General features: G+C 32.7%; 3 protein-coding genes and 1 pseudogene across 3 annotated transcripts; 1 reads left to right on the top strand and 3 right to left on the bottom strand.

The window, feature by feature from the left end:
* Window positions 1-1,781: 1,781 nt before the first annotated feature.
* Window positions 1,782-3,218, top strand: LOC111014960 (protein LURP-one-related 12). The gene is made up of 2 exons (XM_022289844.2): window positions 1,782-2,190; window positions 2,656-3,218. The coding sequence occupies exons 1-2, from the start codon at window positions 1,966-1,968 to the stop codon at window positions 3,046-3,048; spliced, it is 618 nt and encodes a 205-aa protein (XP_022145536.1). The 5' UTR covers window positions 1,782-1,965; the 3' UTR covers window positions 3,049-3,218.
* Window positions 3,219-5,540: 2,322 nt separating this feature from the next.
* Window positions 5,541-7,308, bottom strand: LOC111019552 (cucumber peeling cupredoxin). Its single transcript, XM_022295953.2, has 2 exons — window positions 6,989-7,308; window positions 5,541-6,087 (listed from the first exon to the last, which is right to left on the bottom strand). Exons 1-2 carry the CDS (start codon window positions 7,164-7,166, stop codon window positions 5,657-5,659), a joined length of 609 nt encoding a protein of 202 aa, XP_022151645.1. The 5' UTR covers window positions 7,167-7,308; the 3' UTR covers window positions 5,541-5,656.
* A 2,323-nt stretch (window positions 7,309-9,631) lies between these two features.
* Window positions 9,632-11,006, bottom strand: LOC111022076 (umecyanin pseudogene; annotated as a pseudogene).
* Window positions 11,007-14,351: 3,345 nt separating this feature from the next.
* Window positions 14,352-16,401, bottom strand: LOC111019357 (cucumber peeling cupredoxin). The gene is made up of 2 exons (XM_022295731.2): window positions 15,974-16,401; window positions 14,352-14,957 (listed from the first exon to the last, which is right to left on the bottom strand). The coding sequence occupies exons 1-2, from the start codon at window positions 16,152-16,154 to the stop codon at window positions 14,533-14,535; spliced, it is 606 nt and encodes a 201-aa protein (XP_022151423.1). The 5' UTR covers window positions 16,155-16,401; the 3' UTR covers window positions 14,352-14,532.
* Window positions 16,402-17,559: the final 1,158 nt, after the last annotated feature.

The raw sequence follows: 17,559 nt of genomic DNA, 5'->3' as shown, positions 1-17,559 counted from the left end.
CGAGAATAATAATGATCGTTGTGGTTTCTATACTGTCATCGGTCGAAAATATATATATATATATATATATATTTAAATTATTATACTTTTTTAGTTGTTTTATTTTATTTTCTCAAAGATAAATCTTTTTATTTTAAAAATTATTTTTAAAATATAATTTGTTCTTAGAATTTAAAAAATAAAAATAAAGGGTTTTATCAAATATTTATCTTTTTATGTTAGCCTTCTTAAAAAATGATTCTTAGGTTTGTTATAAAAACCCTTAAATTCTATGTTCTATTTTCTTAAACTGCTAGACCTAGTTTTCTTTACATGAGAAAAATAAAAGAAGAAGAAGAATTTTGGTTTTTTTGTAAGATCGGTAAGTTTTTATTCTTCATTGTTTTAATTTTATTTTTCTTGATCTGTAGTTCTTTAAATTCAATTGGGAAAAGTTTTGAGGTCTTTGTTTTTTACATGAAAAATTATATATTTTACCAAGTTTTAAAGGTTTTCTATACAGCTTTTAGATATGATTTTCTATAAAAATTAGTAAATTATTAATTGTTTTATGGAAAATTCTTGGAAGTTTTATTTTATAAAACAGAAAATTTTTCAGATTTAAAATTCCAAATTTTCAATTGTTTAGAAGGTTTTTAAGCTTGTTTTGTTGAGAAATTTTTTGTAAATTTAGTCTGTATGGATTTATACCGATTCTTGTAATTTTAAAGTTGGTTATTGTTGAATTTAGAGGCTTTTTATTTAACGTTTGTCTTGATGGATAATTGGTGGTTGAGGAGTTGGACTAACGCACCCTGCTTGATCTTGTTGAACTAACCAATGCTATTTAATCTTGTTGTTTGTACTAAAAAGAGCCTATAAAAATTTAGACATCTATCGGCCATTTCAAACACAAATGGTACAAACCCAAAGCTTCCTAACCCTAAGCTATATTGCTAACGTGTACAAAGCTCAAGTTGCTAGATATTGACATATCTTTTTTCATGAGTTGTACACTCAAATTCTCCATCCATTTGTGACGACTCAAACTCTCCCACTCGTTAACAAATAAGGCCTCTCAAATCTCAAACATATTTCTCGAAATAGTAGATTTTAGTACATCAAAACCCCCCTTTTTAAAATAGGGAATCACATATTAGTACAAAAGACAATATGAAGTTATATATAACGTTAGGTTTAAAATTTTACAAAATAACATAAATTGCAAATTTATACAATCACGTGAGACCAACCAAAAGTCACATTTACGACTTTTTTGATAAAAAGCAAAAATGATTATATTTTTTATAAAATAATTATAGGTTTTCTTTCCTAAACACGGTTTGATAACCATTTTGTTTTTGTTTTTCTGAAAATTGAACTTAATTACAACCACAACTTTGACGTATATTCATTTATCTTGTTATCAACTTTTAGAAATGTTTTCAAAATTTAAGTCAATTCTTTTTCAAAACTAAAAGAGGTAGATTTGGGTAAAATATGTAAAATATATTAAAATAATTAGGAAAAAAATCAGCATAATTTTTAAATAAAAAATAAAAAACAAAATCGTTATCGGCTATATTTTTTAATTTGTTTTTACATAAATTATAATCTTAAAGTGAAAAAAATTCCCCAAAAAAACGCAATGGAGCAAATACCCTTCTTTGTTTTTTTCTTTCTTTCCGTAATTTTTGAAAATTTTCCGAGACTAATATCTTAGATTTCGTCATTTCGGTGACATTTTTTATTAAATAAAAAAATTCGGATCATACTAAAATAATATTATATGCAGAATTATATTAAATTTCACGAGGGCGAAAACTCACCGCTCAGGATATAAAGTTTTCCATCTTCGTCTCGTCATTCTCATCGATCCGCAGAGAGTCCACTCATTTTCTTCATTCAAAAACCTGCAACAAAACCAAAATCTTCCACATTCTTCTGCGTTTCGGTTGAAGAAATCTCCAAAAGTTGAAGAACAGGATGAAAGAAGGCGTAATCGTGGAAAATGATTTTGTGTATGATGAAGAGAAACATCTTACCGTCATGAAAACCTCTCTGTTCTTTGCTGGCGATGGCTACACCGTCTACGATTGCAAGGGCGAGCTCGTCTTCCGAGTCGATTCGTACGGTCCAGATCCGCGTGAGAAGGATGAAATCGTTCTCATGGACGCGCCGGGGAAGTGCCTCCTCACTGTCCGCCGAAAGGTAATGCCTCTCTGTTTTCTCTTCTATTCTCCTCTCTGTTTAGCCGATTCGAATCTGTAGTCGATTCCGGAGTTTTTCAAAACCGTTTGCTCTGTTTCGCGTTGAGATTGATGTGTTTGGATCTGATCCTCTTTTCCTCTGCGAACTCACGCTGGTAATTTTTCTGGTTTTAATTGCTCCGATTCAACTCCGCGCGTGTTCTTGTCGCTATTCTTTTCAAATTTGTTGATGAGAATATAGAATCGTGAAATCGATTTGGCTCGCAGAAGAGATTTCGGTTTTCTTTTCTGCAATAACCGAGTGTGAGTCACTGAGTCGCGACAGATCGAGTGATCTCGCTCGGGCGCGGTCTTGAATATTCGAATCGAATCGATGTTTAGTTTTTGAGTAATTACTGTACGACGCCATTGTTAAACTTGAAACAGTAGAAAAACCCAATGAATAACCGAAGAAAATGACTAACAGAGGCCGAGTCTGCACCACCGGTGGGAAGGATACCTAGGGGAGAGAACGGAGGGGCAGAAGCCAATCTTCAGCGTGAGGCGTTCGTCGATAATCGGACGGTCGAGCATGACGGTGGAGATGTTGAAGAATTCCGGCGAGGAGTACCAGATCGAGGGCAGTTTCGGTAATCGACACTGCACGATATTCAATGGAGAGAAGGAACCAATGGCTGAGATTAAACGCAAAGTAGATGCTTCCACTAACGTGGTGCTTGGGAAGGACGTCTTCTCTCTCATCCTCAGGCCTGGCTTTGATGGGGCCTTCGCCATGGGATTGGTGCTCGTCCTTGATCAGATCAACGGTGACGATTTCGATAATAACGGTACTGAAATGGAACACCCCGCAGAGGATTAGTCCTTTTTTCCTTTTGGATTTTCTCATTGTAGAAATAATACTGTCCGTTGATGGGAAAACCCACAGGGGCCATGCATATCATATTGTTTTTTCTTTTTCAGTATATCTTGTATCGTTATTATATTATGGAAATTTAGTTAGTAAAAATCCATCCAAAAATAATTTACACTTTTGGTCGAATGCTTTATATATGTTAAAAAGAATGTAGACTGTCTTAATGAGGAGTTAATATTGGTAATAACTATTTAATCTAGAGGGTCATAGGGGTTTGAAACACTTTTAAAAGGTATAAATATTTATTATTTGACTTTGACATTTCCTCGATTGTTTATTATTTAAAATAGGATCTAAGGGGCTATTGAATTATGTGCTCTTGGGAGAAATCAATATCAATGTTAGACTAATTGATTTATTTCATGAAATTAAGGTATAACAGGTTAGGGTTAAAATTCAAGTATTTTGATATGAAAAATATTTATTCTTTTCTATGTTTTTAGAAAACTGAAAGTTGTCAAATTAAGTATCGTTTTTTATATGTATTTGTATTTGTAAGTTTTTTATATTTTTACAAACTTTTCAGACCATTTCAATAGCACACGTAACAATAAAATTAAGAGAACCCAATTTAATCGCACTCTACTTCTTTTGGACCTAGAAATTTTGAGAAGAGTAAAATTTTCTTTCAAACTTTCTATATATAATTTGTTGAATTTATGTTTATATGTTTTTCGGATTTTTTTTAGTATAACATGTGGAGTTAGAAGATCGAACTTATGTCAATTATGCTAGTTTTTTTTTTTTTGCCTTTTTGAAATAAAGGAAAAACTGCCAAACCTAACCTATAATTCAATTTCGCTTATTTCTAAATCGTTAAAGAGACAAAATAATAATAATAATAATAATAAAAGGGTGCTTTCACCCATACGCATAATGAGATGCCCACTTATTTTATGGACCCACTCGTGTTTTGAAAATCACACATATATCTATGGTGGATGAAGGAGGAAAAAGTATCTACTACAATGCCAATCACAAAATGTTACCAACTATAAATGGGTTAAGATATTAACTTTAAAATTCGTAATTTTGAATATCTACTGATCCTTATTTGAATTATAATACTTTAAAAAGAAATTGAATATGTTTATATGTTGAAAATTAGAATATAGGTAATTGATTAGTTCAACCCACCTAAACATAATTTAATTGATTCAGAAGGTCCGAAAATATTGATTAATTAAGATATTAGTAACATAGTTTGAAAGATGTAAATGATTTCTTATTATTATTTTAGGAAATAAGTTTGGATCTCCATTTCTTATTTGAATGGTAGATTTAGGTACTATTTTAGTCTTTCGTACTTTATAGTCCATGTATTTGTAAAAAGTCATCATTTTGGTTATTTTATTTTTATTTTTAGTTTATTTCACTTCTTTCTACCACAATTTTAGCATGACATTTCAGTAATTAAATTTCTTAAAATCTAGCCATTATATCAAAGGTTTTCTTTAACAAAATTTGTGTATAAATTTTTTTTAGTTTAAAATCTACCGTGTATAAAATTTGTGTTAAATTTCTTTAACAAAGGCCAAATTGATCAGATTTAAAAAGAATATGAATTTGAAATGGACTGAAAATTTATAAAAGTTAAAAATAAAAGAAAAGAAATAGATATTTTAAAAAGATTAATGAAATAAATCAAACTAGAAATAAAAATAGTATTTGAACCGAAAGTCTAATGGCATGGAAAAGTATGTTTGTGACTTGTGTTTAAAAATGAACAATAAAAATTTGAGAGGTGTGGCTGAATATTGACCACAAGAAATATTATAAAAGAAAAAGGAAAATAAAAAGTCTAGAAATTGATTTGACTGGGTGTACATTACTAAAGTAAATTATTAAAAATTAATTTATTTTATTTTCCATATAAATAATAGAAATATATAATTAATTTATTTTAGTTCCTATATTTTCAAATTTCTTTAGTCTTTCAACTTTCAAGTCCTCTTAAGCGACATGAAGACATTGATAGCAATATGGGGGAGGTTCCATCAGGCAACAACGGTTCTGCCTGACCCTACTTAAGCATGGCCCGGGGGACTAGGGTAAGCTGAGGGGGGACAGCATAAGTGAGCCCCAGTCAAAGATGACTGTTTTTGGGATTCGCCTCTGACCTCTGGGTAGAACCGCATAAGTTCACAGGGGTGGAGCACGGTCCACCAAAATCGGCATGTATTTTTAAAGGTAATCAATTTGGTATATTTATTTTTATTTTGATCATAAATTTGAATCAAATGCTTTCAATTATATATAAATTTTATGTTAAAATCTTGCAAATAGGTACTAACTTAATAACTAAATTAGACCTTTTAAACAAAAGGCAACTAATCAAGATAGTGTTTAAACTTTTTTTTTTCCGTAAGAAAAAAAGAGCCCAAATTAAGAATTTAAAATACGTGTATTCAAAAGTTGTAAAAGTAACACGAAATAAATAGAAAATTTAACATTTGATTATGACATAGTTAAAAATAATGAAATAATTGTTTGGAATACAACTGATAAATCTTTCATCCATCACTCACCCTCCCTTCATAAATCCAGTTCCAAATTAAAAGAAGCTCATAACAATGGCGGACAAAGTGACAAAAATGCTTGCCATCACTGCAGAGGAGGAGGAAGCTGCTGGTGCCGGAGCCGATTGATCAGATCCGCTGGCGTTAGCTGGCGTCGACGAAGACGACGGCGATTTAGCCAGAGCTGGAGCAGCGGCGGCGCTGTCGTTGGCTGGAGAAGGAGCGATGGCATTTGGAGAAGTTTTTGAAGCACCGCCGGCGCCAACGGTGACGGATAACTTTTGGCCTGCCAGGCAGTGCTTACCGACGGTACACATGAAATAATGATCGCCAGCTTTGGTGAGCTTCACCGTCACCGGACTCGTTGTCATCACTTTGTCAAGCGCGTCGTCTTCGGAACCGCATGCCTCAAACGACTCTTTTGTTATTTCAAGTACGTCGTGCTGGTTTGCGGCAAAGTTAAATGCTGCATTAATCAACAAAAGTTTCAATTTTGTCTAATTAATTGATATGGTTAATTTTCACTAAAACTTGGCTCCTATACAATTATTTCTTCAATTAAATAAAAGAATCTTATCCCATTCGAAAGGATAATCTCATAATTATCCATGACTGTCTCTAGCACGACCACTTGATGAAATGTGGAGAGAAGTGGGACAAATGGTCGAGACTATAGGAAGGATTCCTCTTTCGATAATAGGTACTGTAACTAGTTTAAGGTTTAGTGTTTAGTAAGGGAATGAAAAACAAAGACAAAGTTGTCAAATATTGAATGGGAGTAAGATAATACCAGTTTTATCCGACTAAATTTGGTAGTAGGTTAATTTTACTTGATTTAGCCATTTTACGAGGTAAGCATAAATTGGATAGAGCCTAACATGTGAAGTATCTATCAAATAGGAAAATTAAAAAATCTATTAATCTATTTAAATAGAGATTTAAATAAATGTTGTTTGAGAATTTAATATCCTTCTTAGAAACTTTCCAAACAATTGTTAAACCAACACAATTCTAAAAAGTTGATTTCAAAAAAAAAAACACAATTCTAAAAATTAAAATAACTAAACTTATTAGGCAAATCTACAAGTCTCATTCTAATAATCACAAAAATTTCCTCTGTCATGTATTTAATAAGCACCTGAAGTTATCTCTAATTTCAAAAATGTCTCCTAAACAAGAACAAAAATATCAACATAAAATGGACAAATATGCCTGTAAACTAAAAAAATATATGTATAAAAAAAACTATTAAAATCAATAAATAAATACTTTTTTAAGTTCCTAAATAATTAATAATCTCGTTATTAGCACTCGGGTAATTTTTAAAGTCTGATGAAAATATTATAGGAGAAATAAAATTGTCATACTCAGAGAATCGCCAATGGCAAAGGTGTTCTTGGCAGCCCAGTCGGAGTAGAAAGTTGGGGCGTCCGGAACCTTCCAACCGGTGGCGTCTCCGACGACATGCACCTTCTCGGCGGCGGAATGTTGGACAAAAACCGCCGCAACGAAACACAAAACGAGAGCAACTCCGGCGCCGGCCATATTTCTGTAAATTATTATTACTATGGATAAAAAATCAAAATTTAGTTACCCTATTTATTGATTGAATTCCCCTTCTTCTCCACGCTCTCTCCTAATGTATAGAGAAGAACTTGTGGAAAAGTGAGAAGATAAGGGGGCGAGGAAGCTGCCTTAATACGAAGAATTTGGCTGTGGAAAAATTAAAAACGGTAGCAATTGAAGGGAAATGGCTAAAGATAGAAGAAAAAGAGGGTATTTTTTATTGAATGGCCTGAAAAATCTGCGTAAAAGTTGGCGTTTTTTTACTCCAAAAGTGGAACTTCCATTTTAAGAGAGACTAAATATAAACAGCCTATTAAAATAGAAAATGATAATTTTTTCTTCTTCAAAGAATTAAAATAAATACAAGGTTTGAGTTTCTTTTTCATATGTTTGTTTTATCATTTTTGGTAGGGGAAAATAAGAATCCCATAGCCCCAATAAAAGAAAAGTTTTTCTTGAATTTTTTTAATTATATATTTTCTATATTATAGAATATAGTTATAATAATTATATATAATATCTAAATATAGAAGATCAAAGAGTAAACTGAAATTCTTTATTAAAAATTTAACGTGGCATTGAAACGATGACATTAGTTTATTAAGTTAAAACCTTATTTTAAAATTATATGAACCCTTATTTCTTTTCTAAATCATTATTACTATTATATAATATATTCCCGCCAAATACATAATTAAATTGGTTTGCAAAATCCTAACACAAATTCTATATCTATCAAAAACTCTTTAATCCAAAACTATGATAATATTTCTGTTCTTTTGTTGGGGCTCTTTTGTAATTTTAATTTTGGTTCAGGTTAGTCAATCTACTTTCAAAATGTTCGTTTGAGTCTCATTTTAAAAAGTGACTATATTTTAGTACATTAATTTTATTTTTTTATCTCATTTTTTCTATCACAATTTCAACATCATATTTCAACTCAATATATTTCTTAGGATGTAACCATTACTTAGTTTTCTTTATGTGTATAATTTTGTGATAAAATTTTGCAAATAGGTATTAAAGTAATCACTTTTTAAGAGTACATGGACTAAAATGAACATTTTGAAAGTATAGAGACTAAAACGAACTAAGATCAGAAGAACATCGACCAAAATAGTATTTTAACCCTCCATTTTATTAAATCAAAACTTTAGGCTCGAATTAGATGGTGTAATTTTTCGCCCGATGTGAGATGACAAAAATTTTCAATCATAAGTATTTTTAACAGATAAAAAATTAAAACTGTTAAAGGAAAAGAATACTACCACAAATATAGCTTTGTCATAAGCATTATAAAAAAATGCTATTGTAGGCTTTCCAAACAACTATGATATGCAATCACATGACATATAGTAAAATATATATTAAAACATTCATAATTAATCATCAACCAAGCTCAAGAAATTTAAAACTATATTGTTAAATTTAATGCAATCTTTTTATTTTTTCTAAGCAAGTTTTTATCATGATATATCTTTCGCTTGATGGCTACAAACTTGCTCTTATTCTAGCATAATTTACTCAACTTTTTAAAAGGCAATGTCAAAAACTTCATGGAGGCTAAGTGAAATATGCATGGTTACCTCTAAATTGAATTCTAATGTTTGTTCCCTACTTAACAAAATTTGTGCTTAAAAAATAAGAATCTAGTATTGATTGTAAAAACCTGACTTGAGAAATTAGTTGTTGATGTCAAGATAGAGCCCCAATGGGTCTACAAACTATTAGTATTAATTGATTGATTGATATTATGTTGCATAAAAAACGTTAATGGTTCACTAATTAATCAACATTAACAAATGTGACAACCCAAGCATAATTCAATTGATTAAGACATAAATTTTCGACAAAAAAAAATTCGTGAATTCAAATCCCCACCTCCACACATGTTGTACTAAAAAACAAATGCAAGACCCGTGAAAACATCATCTTATAAATTATACTAAAAATCAATTTTTTTTCTAACAAATCAAATAAAAATCATATTTCACAATTTCAATTATTTTAGGGAAATAATTTAATCAATGTACTATATAACTAGGCTCGTTGTTTGAGTTGAACAACATTGTGATCAGTGCATAACTCGAATACATTATCTTAGGTTATACCACCATAAGACCCTATGTCTTTGTCATTGTACCATCCGGAAGACTACAAATATTTTAATATAATCTTCGAAATTGAGAGACATCAACAAAACATTGAAAATTTTAAGAAGCCGAATAAATATAACTATTGGGGATATAAAATGTTAACCCAAAACACATTAGGGACAAAAGGGAATAAATTTAGTCGGCCAATAATGGCATGTTAATTATTACAATATAGTTTCATAAAAAAAATTAAATTGTTCTACGGAAAAAAAACCATATCGAGTAGTAAACAAACTTATTCCTTCTAGTTATTGCAAATATCAAGCTAAAATTAAAAAGTTCATTGAACTAAAAATTGAGATGTATATATAATGCAAGAAGAAGTTGAGGAACAAAGCCCAAAAAGGTGGCCGGTGCTGCGCCGGAGGACTTCGCCGGCCGAGATCCTCCGGCGGCAGAGACGGTGATGGCTAGCTTTTGACCTTTTTCACAGTGGTTGCCTTTCGTGCAAATATAGTAATGCTCGCCGGCGGAGGTGATGTCAACCTTCACCGGACCCTCGGTGATTACATCTCCGATCACGTTGTCGCTGCTGCATTTCTCGAACGATTCCTTAGACACTTCCACCACTCTATGCTTCTTCTTTTCAAATTTGAAGACTACGATATATAAACGACAGCGAAGTCAGAAATTTTCACAGGGAAGGTTAAAATTTGACCATCTAACTTTTTATATACGGTTGAATTATTAAAATTTAAGAGATGGATTATAGAGAAAATTTTATAATTTATTAATCGTTAAAATTCACTAAATATACACTGTGATGTCTATCTTTTTTAGTAATTTTAATTTCATTTTTTTAATCTTTTAAAAGGTTTTAGTTTTACCTTAATGTATCCGAACTTCTTAAATTAGATCGTTTGTTAAAAATTTGTTTAAAAAAAAAAAAGAGAATATAACAATAACAATTTTGTTCTTTTATTTTTTTTAAAAATTATGTTCTTAATCTCCTCACAATTTTTTTACTTTTAAGTTTTACCTTTCTTAAACAAACATTTTGCACTCTTTAGTTAGATTTAAAAATATAAAAATACAAAATTTCAAACTCTACTAAATTTCAACATTTGGCTTAGATTTAAAAAACAAATTTAAATAGTAGATAAAAAAACGCATAGATGAAAATTTTATGTATAATTTTAATTTTCAAAAACTAAAATAGTTATCCAACCAATCATATATTATTGTTTAAACTACTCTAATAATATATCAAACCTATTATGCATGCCATCACGAAAATTTAATTTTGTCTGCTTATCAACCAAATTCATTTCTTTATAATTTACATGCCACATGTCTAAGTATTAATAAAATTTAATTTAATGACACATTAAAATTAGTTAATAACTTTTAATACATTGCCATTTAAATTGAATATTTCAAAAATAAAAAAAAATAATAATAAAGAAGAAGTTGAGAATTTTCTAAAAATTATAGACATTTATAACATATATTTATGTTGCAAAATTTCATAAGAGAAATTCTTACGGAGAGAATCGCCGACTTTGAACTGGTTTCTGGATGCCCAGTCGGAATAGAAACTTGCGCCGCCTTGTGGAACCTTCCAACCGATTAAATCTCCGACGACGTGGACTTCGTCTGCGGCGGCGTGGTGCAGAAACACCGCCAGAAGAAATCCAGTGATTAAGGCAGCTCTGCCGGCCATTGTTGGTTTCTCCGATTCGGTGCCTAAAACTTAATTTAATACTCTCATTTTTCCACATTCTCTATTTATAGTATTTTAAAATTGAAATGTTGAAGAAAAATTTGAAGATGCGAAAGCAAATGCTAATGCCTTGATGACAATGGATCTTTGTAATAAAATTAAAATATATTTTCAATAAATATTCATAATTTAGATTAAATGTGTGCGTTATTTATCTTCCTGCATGTGCTCAAAACTTTTTTTGATTCCTTATTTTCTTATCTATAACTAATACGTAATAAATGGAAGAGGGAGAAGTTTGAATCTTTGTTGAAATACTTTTCTCTTCTTGTTTAATACAGAGTCACATAATCTATGTATACAATCAAGTTCGTAACAAACTGTAACAAAGTGAACCGTTTAACTCCAACCTAGATTAATTAAACCACATATAACAAACTATAGTTAAATTTAAATCTAATACTCCCCTTCAAGATGGAGTGTAAATATTATAAACACCCATCTTAGACATTAGAAACTTGAGAGTAGGAGATCCCAAAGCCTTTGTAAACATGTCAGCCAACTGGGAGCTAGAACGAATAGGCAAGAGTTTCAAAAATCCATCAGATATCTTGTCACGTACAAAATGGCAATCGATCTCGATATGTTTGGTGCGCTCGTGAAAAGTCGGATTGGAAGCAATTGACACAGCTGCCTGGTTATCACAATAAACCACCGCGGGTGCAGAAAAGGGAACAAACAAGTTAGAAAGTAGCTGATGAATCCAGACCAACTCACTAGTGACACTGGCCAAAGCACGATATTCAGCTTCAGTAGAAGACCGAGAAACAGTTGGCTGCTTCTTACAGCGCCAAGAGATCAAGGATTCTCCAAGAAACACACAGAAACCGGTGATAGAACGACGCGTGTCTAAGCAAGAACCCCAATCAGCATCAACAAAAACTCGAAGATTAAAAGAAGTAGACTTCCGTAATAAGATACCCTGACCGGGAGAGCCTTTAAGATATCATAACAGATGACAGACAACATCTAGGTGGCCAGAACAAGGTTGGTGTAAAAATTGGCTGAGCTTATGAACGGAAAACGAAATATACGGACGAGAAATCTGCAAATAGAGCAACCGACCAAGGAGACGACGATATGAAGTAGCCTCTTTATCAGAAAGAGGTTCACCAACAGATTTGGCAAGCATAAGATTTGGATCCATAGGAGAAACAGTAGGACGAGCCCCAAAAAATCAGTGTCTTCAAGAATCTGAAGACAATATTTTCGTTGAGATAGAGAGATACCACGAGAAGAGCGAGATATTTCCAAACCAAGAAAATATCGAACAGAACCCAAATCCTTAAGCTGGAAATATGACCGCAGAACAGACTTAACAGAATCAAGTTCAACAGAAGATGGTCCAGTCAAAATAATGTCATCAACATATACTAATAAAGCAACAAAAGAAGATCCATGACCACGAGTAAACAAAGAGTAATCAGAACGAGATTGAATCAAGCCATTTGAAATTAAGGCATGAGAGAACTTGGTAAACCACTGACGAGATGCCTGTTTTAAACCATAAATAGACTTATTTAGTTTGCAAACAAGAGACTCCCCCTTACTGATAGAAGAGGGTGTGTAACCAGGAGGTAAAGACATGTACACTTCCTCAAATAAATCCCCATTGAGAAATGCATTGTTAACGTCCATTTGAGCTAAAGGCCAATCATATGAAGCTGACAAAGTTAACAGAACTTTTACCGTCACAATCTTGGCAACAGGGGAAAAGGTGTCAATAAAATCAATACCTTCTTGTTGACTATATCCCTTGGCGACAAGACGAGCCTTGTAACGATCCACGGTGTCATCAGCCTGATATTTTACACGATACACCCATTTGCAACCAATAGCATGCTGACCGTGAGGAAGGGGAACAACGGACCAAGTGTTAGTGCGTTCCATGGCAGCAAGCTCATTATCCATAGCCTTACACCATTGTGGAAACTGAACGGCCTGATAAAAATAAACGGGCTCAAACTCCGTGGAAATATTAAGAATAAATTTACGATGATCAATCGAACGGGCTCAAACTCAATTTGGTTGGTTAAAGTATGGAGATGATTCGTTGACCACTTGACAGCCTCTAATGAGATAACAACGATGACATAGCATATGAACTAATGCAGGGAAGAGATTTTTGCCTCGAGTCTCATCTTTGGGACCTGAGTCGACCTCCATCTCACCTCGACTATTTAGGATTCAAGCTGAGCTGAACCATCACCCTATTACTTCGGCAACCTAATAATCAGCTGCACCGATCAAAGGACACTTCTTCATGAATCAATCTCCGACATCTTCTACGAAAACACGCCATGATCTCCAGAACCTTAAAGAGCCGTTGGAGGCTTGTCGAACGCCCTGCCGGAAGCTCCGTCTATAAATAGATATCTCCCGCCTCATTCTCAAGGTATACGAAATTATATTCTCTCTCGGGTATAGTTCGGTGATTCACTAACTTGGACGTGAGAGTGTATTTTTTCTTTTGCAGGTCTCCTACTTGCCAACCTCTCAACTCATCAGTTGAACCAATATCTGTCCGAGTCGAGGTTCGCAAACATGGTGAAAATCTTGATCAAACACTTACTTCGTTAAGGATTGAAAGTAGAATTTTTTTAAGCCTTTCTTAGACTTTTGATGACATATTTTTCCCTTAACTTGATTGTCAATTTCCACTACATAAATATTTATTTTAATTTATACTGTAAATTAAATAAAAAAAATTTAAATTGAACGTATATTAAAGTTCAACTATATAATGTCAAAAAAACAAAATCTCAACTATATGAAAATAAACAAAATATATTTTTATAACAAAATTTCCGAAGAAAACGTGTAATAAAATTCTTGGTCTAAATCTTATTTTTCTTCAAAAATTTTATGCTTGTTTTATTATTTTGTTCACAACCTTCTGAATATTTTGGTTTTAGACTCAAGTATGGGACAAAATAGTTATTTGTTTTTTTGTCATGAATTTTTATTAAAATATTTAACAAAAGCTTGACATAAACACATCTTTTATTTATCGTTTCTGGTTTTTATTTTATTTTATTTCCGTTGTTGGTTAATAAATATACATAGGAATAACTAATGAGCATTTGAAGTCAAATAGATTTTAAATTAGATTTAGAATTTTGTTAAAATAATTCAATAATATATAATTGTTTCTAAGTTCACGGGCTGCTGCCTTGACTCCTTTAAATCATCGAGTCAATTTATTTACTCCCTTATTTTGTCTTGCGTTAATTTTTTCGCCCCAAGGAAAAGTGCAAAGAAAATTTAAAAAATATTAAAAAGTCGTAAAAATAAAGCGAAAATTAGTTATGAAAAAAACTAATAAAATTTATTGGAATACAACTGAAATCTCATCATGAATCTCAACCCTCAAAAAACTAAATAGCACTCAACAAATGAACAACCTCTCACCATTATGAATAATCTGAAAAAACGAGTCAAATCAAACGCAAAATCCAGATCTAAATTAACAGAAGCTCATAACAATGGCGGACAGAGTGACAAAAATGCTTGCCATCACTGCAGAAGAGGAGGAAGGCGGCGGAGCCGATTGAGATCCGCCGCCGTTAGGTGGTGAAGAAGACGGCGATCCAGCCGGAGCACAGGCGTCGTCGTTGGCGTGGGAAGGAGTTGTTGCCGGCGGCGGGCGAGGAGTGTTTGGAGAAGGACCGGCGCCGCCGGGAGTGGCGGAGACGGTGATGGATAACTTTTGGCCTCCAAGGCAGTGTCTACCGACGGTACAGATGTAATAATGAACGCCGGCGGCGTTGAGCTTCACCGTCGCCGGACCCGTCGTGATGACGTTTCCGATGGCGTTGTCGGAACTGCACGCGTCAAAGGACTCTTTCGTAACTTCGAGTACATCGTGCGCGTTCGTTCCGAAGGTAAACGCTGCAATAACAGAAAAACGGTTACGAAAACTAATTATTAACAAATCATCATTTTCAATTAAATTCAGCTTAATTTATAAGTTCCAAGTTTCTTTTGAAGCCTGCCTGAAAATAATTTTAGAATGAATGATTCTAGCCAACAATAGGTTTGATAATTGATTTTTGTTGAGATTGGTTTTTATATAATTATTCAAATGTTTGATTTATACATTTTTTTTAAGTGATTTTTAATATTTAAAATTTAAAGATGGAATTTGGTAAAAATTTTGAAAAGAGAAAAGTTAGAGAGTAACAAACTCCTGGAGGTGGAAATTTTAGAGGTGGAAGACAAAAAGTTTGGATATGAAATAAAGTTTTGAAAGAGATGGGAGATAAAGAATTTAGGGTGAGTTTACCACAAAGTTTTTAGAGAAAAAGATTAATTAAAATAAATAAAATTGGGGAATGACAAAAATTTTTAAAATGATAAAATGAAAAGGTGAAAATAGGTGAGATAGAAATAAAATTTTGAAATTTAAAACAATAACCCTTCCAAAAATTAATTTCCTGTCATTCATTTTTATAAAAAAAATCATATGGAAATCACGTCTGGAGTGATTGTCTGAGAATCACTTAGACAACTATCAAGAATCACTCAAATGATTTTGGATCATTCGAGAATTATGGTCAAACGTGTCATTTTAAAATAATAGTGATTTTTACCTTAATTATTTATGTATTTATATTGGCCACTAATTGATGATATTATTTTTTGAAAAATACTTACTTTTCATCTAAGGGAATAAATCTTGTCTTTACAACCCTTTCATGTTTGAAAATTAAGCGCCGCGAGGGAGGTAAAAAGAGAGATTTTTTCAAAAAAGATAATGAGTTGACAAGGTGGGGACAAAGCCAAATATTTCTTTTTGTTTAATATTCATTAAACAAGATATGGGAAATATTTATTAATCCTTGATATCATTCCCGAGGATGTATTAGACATAATTTAAGAAGAAAAAGGGTTGAGAAAGCTGTTACTGAGTGAATCGCCAGCGACAAAGTTCCTTCTAGCAGCCCAGTCGGAGTAGAAAGTAGCGCCGCCCTGCGGGACCGTCCAGCCGGTGGCGTCTCCGACAACGTGCACCGTTTGAGCGGCGGCCTGTTGAGCTAAAACCGCCGCAACAAAACCCAAAACCAAAGCAATGACTCCGCCGGCCATATCTGCAGATTTTTCTCACACTAAAATAATGGAATTAAGCTCTGAAGAACAATTAATTAGGTACTCTGTTTCCTCCTTCGGAACTTGTGTGTGATTGTTGAGTGAAATGGGATGTACAATTTATAGAGAATTTTGGCAATGGAGATTAGGAAATTGAAGAGGGCATGCAATGGAAGGTGCCATGTAGCAGACAAAATCAAAGGCAAAGCATAAAATTGCGTACAAGTTGGGGCTTTGAGACTCCAAAAGTGGAAAGAAGAGACTAAATCAACCGAGGGCGAGAGAGGGTCGTACCCAAATTAATAATTCTCACCTACTCTCTTTCAATTTTTCCAAGTCTCCTCTCAACCTTTTTTTTTCTTCATTCTTCTTTTCCCATTTGTCCGAGTGGCCTAGAAAATTTATTCTTCTGCTTCCTAGATTTTTCGAGATATTTTCTTTTTTACGATCATGAATTGATTTTTACAAAAGAAATAATTTTTAGTGAGGGTGAATTTACCAAAGCAAGCACGAACCTAAATAAGACACATTTCAAACGTGGGCAATCGAGGTAAAATTCGAGCAACAAATGACCCTTTAGGCTGTCAAAACCAGCGCTTGCCTAGTGTGCACATTGCGCGGCCAAAGACTCTGCAGCTGCACATTGAGCGGCCATGGGTGGTTCTTGTGTAACCTGCAATCCGTTTGTGGGAGTGGCTGAGAAAACTTATTCTTTTAAGTAGCTTCATAGGTTTTTCGAGATATTTTCTTGCGAACATAAATCCATTTTTACATGAATTTTAATTTTTTTTTTATCAAATTCAACTTCTATGCTCAAATAAATGTTGTAGTTTTTCCCTTTCATTACGTAAATTTTGGTTAATAAAAAATTGTCGTGTAAACAGATCAAAATTCAACAAAGTGTCCTCAAACCATAAATTAAAAGAAATTTAAAAATGGACTAATTAAGTAATGTTTTTATTTTGGCCATTTGAGTTGTAGCAATCAAAATTACGCCATGGTCATGTGACAAATCTTGGTCACATTTGACATAGGTTGGCCCAATCAATGTCATGTGTTATTGGACTTGAAATCAAATAGGTCCAAACCCACTGGAAGCCTATAAAAAATTCTACTGGTTATTCACCATTTAACTCATCCAAAAAAGGAATCAAAATGCATAGCTTGGATCAAGATCCATACAATGGATAAAAAACTGGAGAAAATTTAGAGCAGGGTTTAGAAGATCAACAAGTTAATTATAAAGTCATTCTGAAGAGTCATGAGGGCGATTATGTAACAAAAATTCTCCAGATAAATCAATTTAAACTTTTAGAAATGATTTTGTTTAATCATAAGTAAATTTTAAAGGGAAAAAAAGACATGAAAAAGTCACAAAGAGTTTGAGACAAATTTAATTGATAAA

The sequence above is a fragment of the Momordica charantia genome, assembly GCF_013281855.1.
Source record: "Momordica charantia cultivar OHB3-1 chromosome 9 unlocalized genomic scaffold, Mcharantia_2.0 BLBB01000009.1, whole genome shotgun sequence".
Taxonomy (NCBI): Eukaryota; Viridiplantae; Streptophyta; class Magnoliopsida; order Cucurbitales; family Cucurbitaceae; genus Momordica; species Momordica charantia.
Note: the sequence above shows the minus strand (reverse complement) of the source record. Positions and strands in the feature narration are given on the sequence as shown.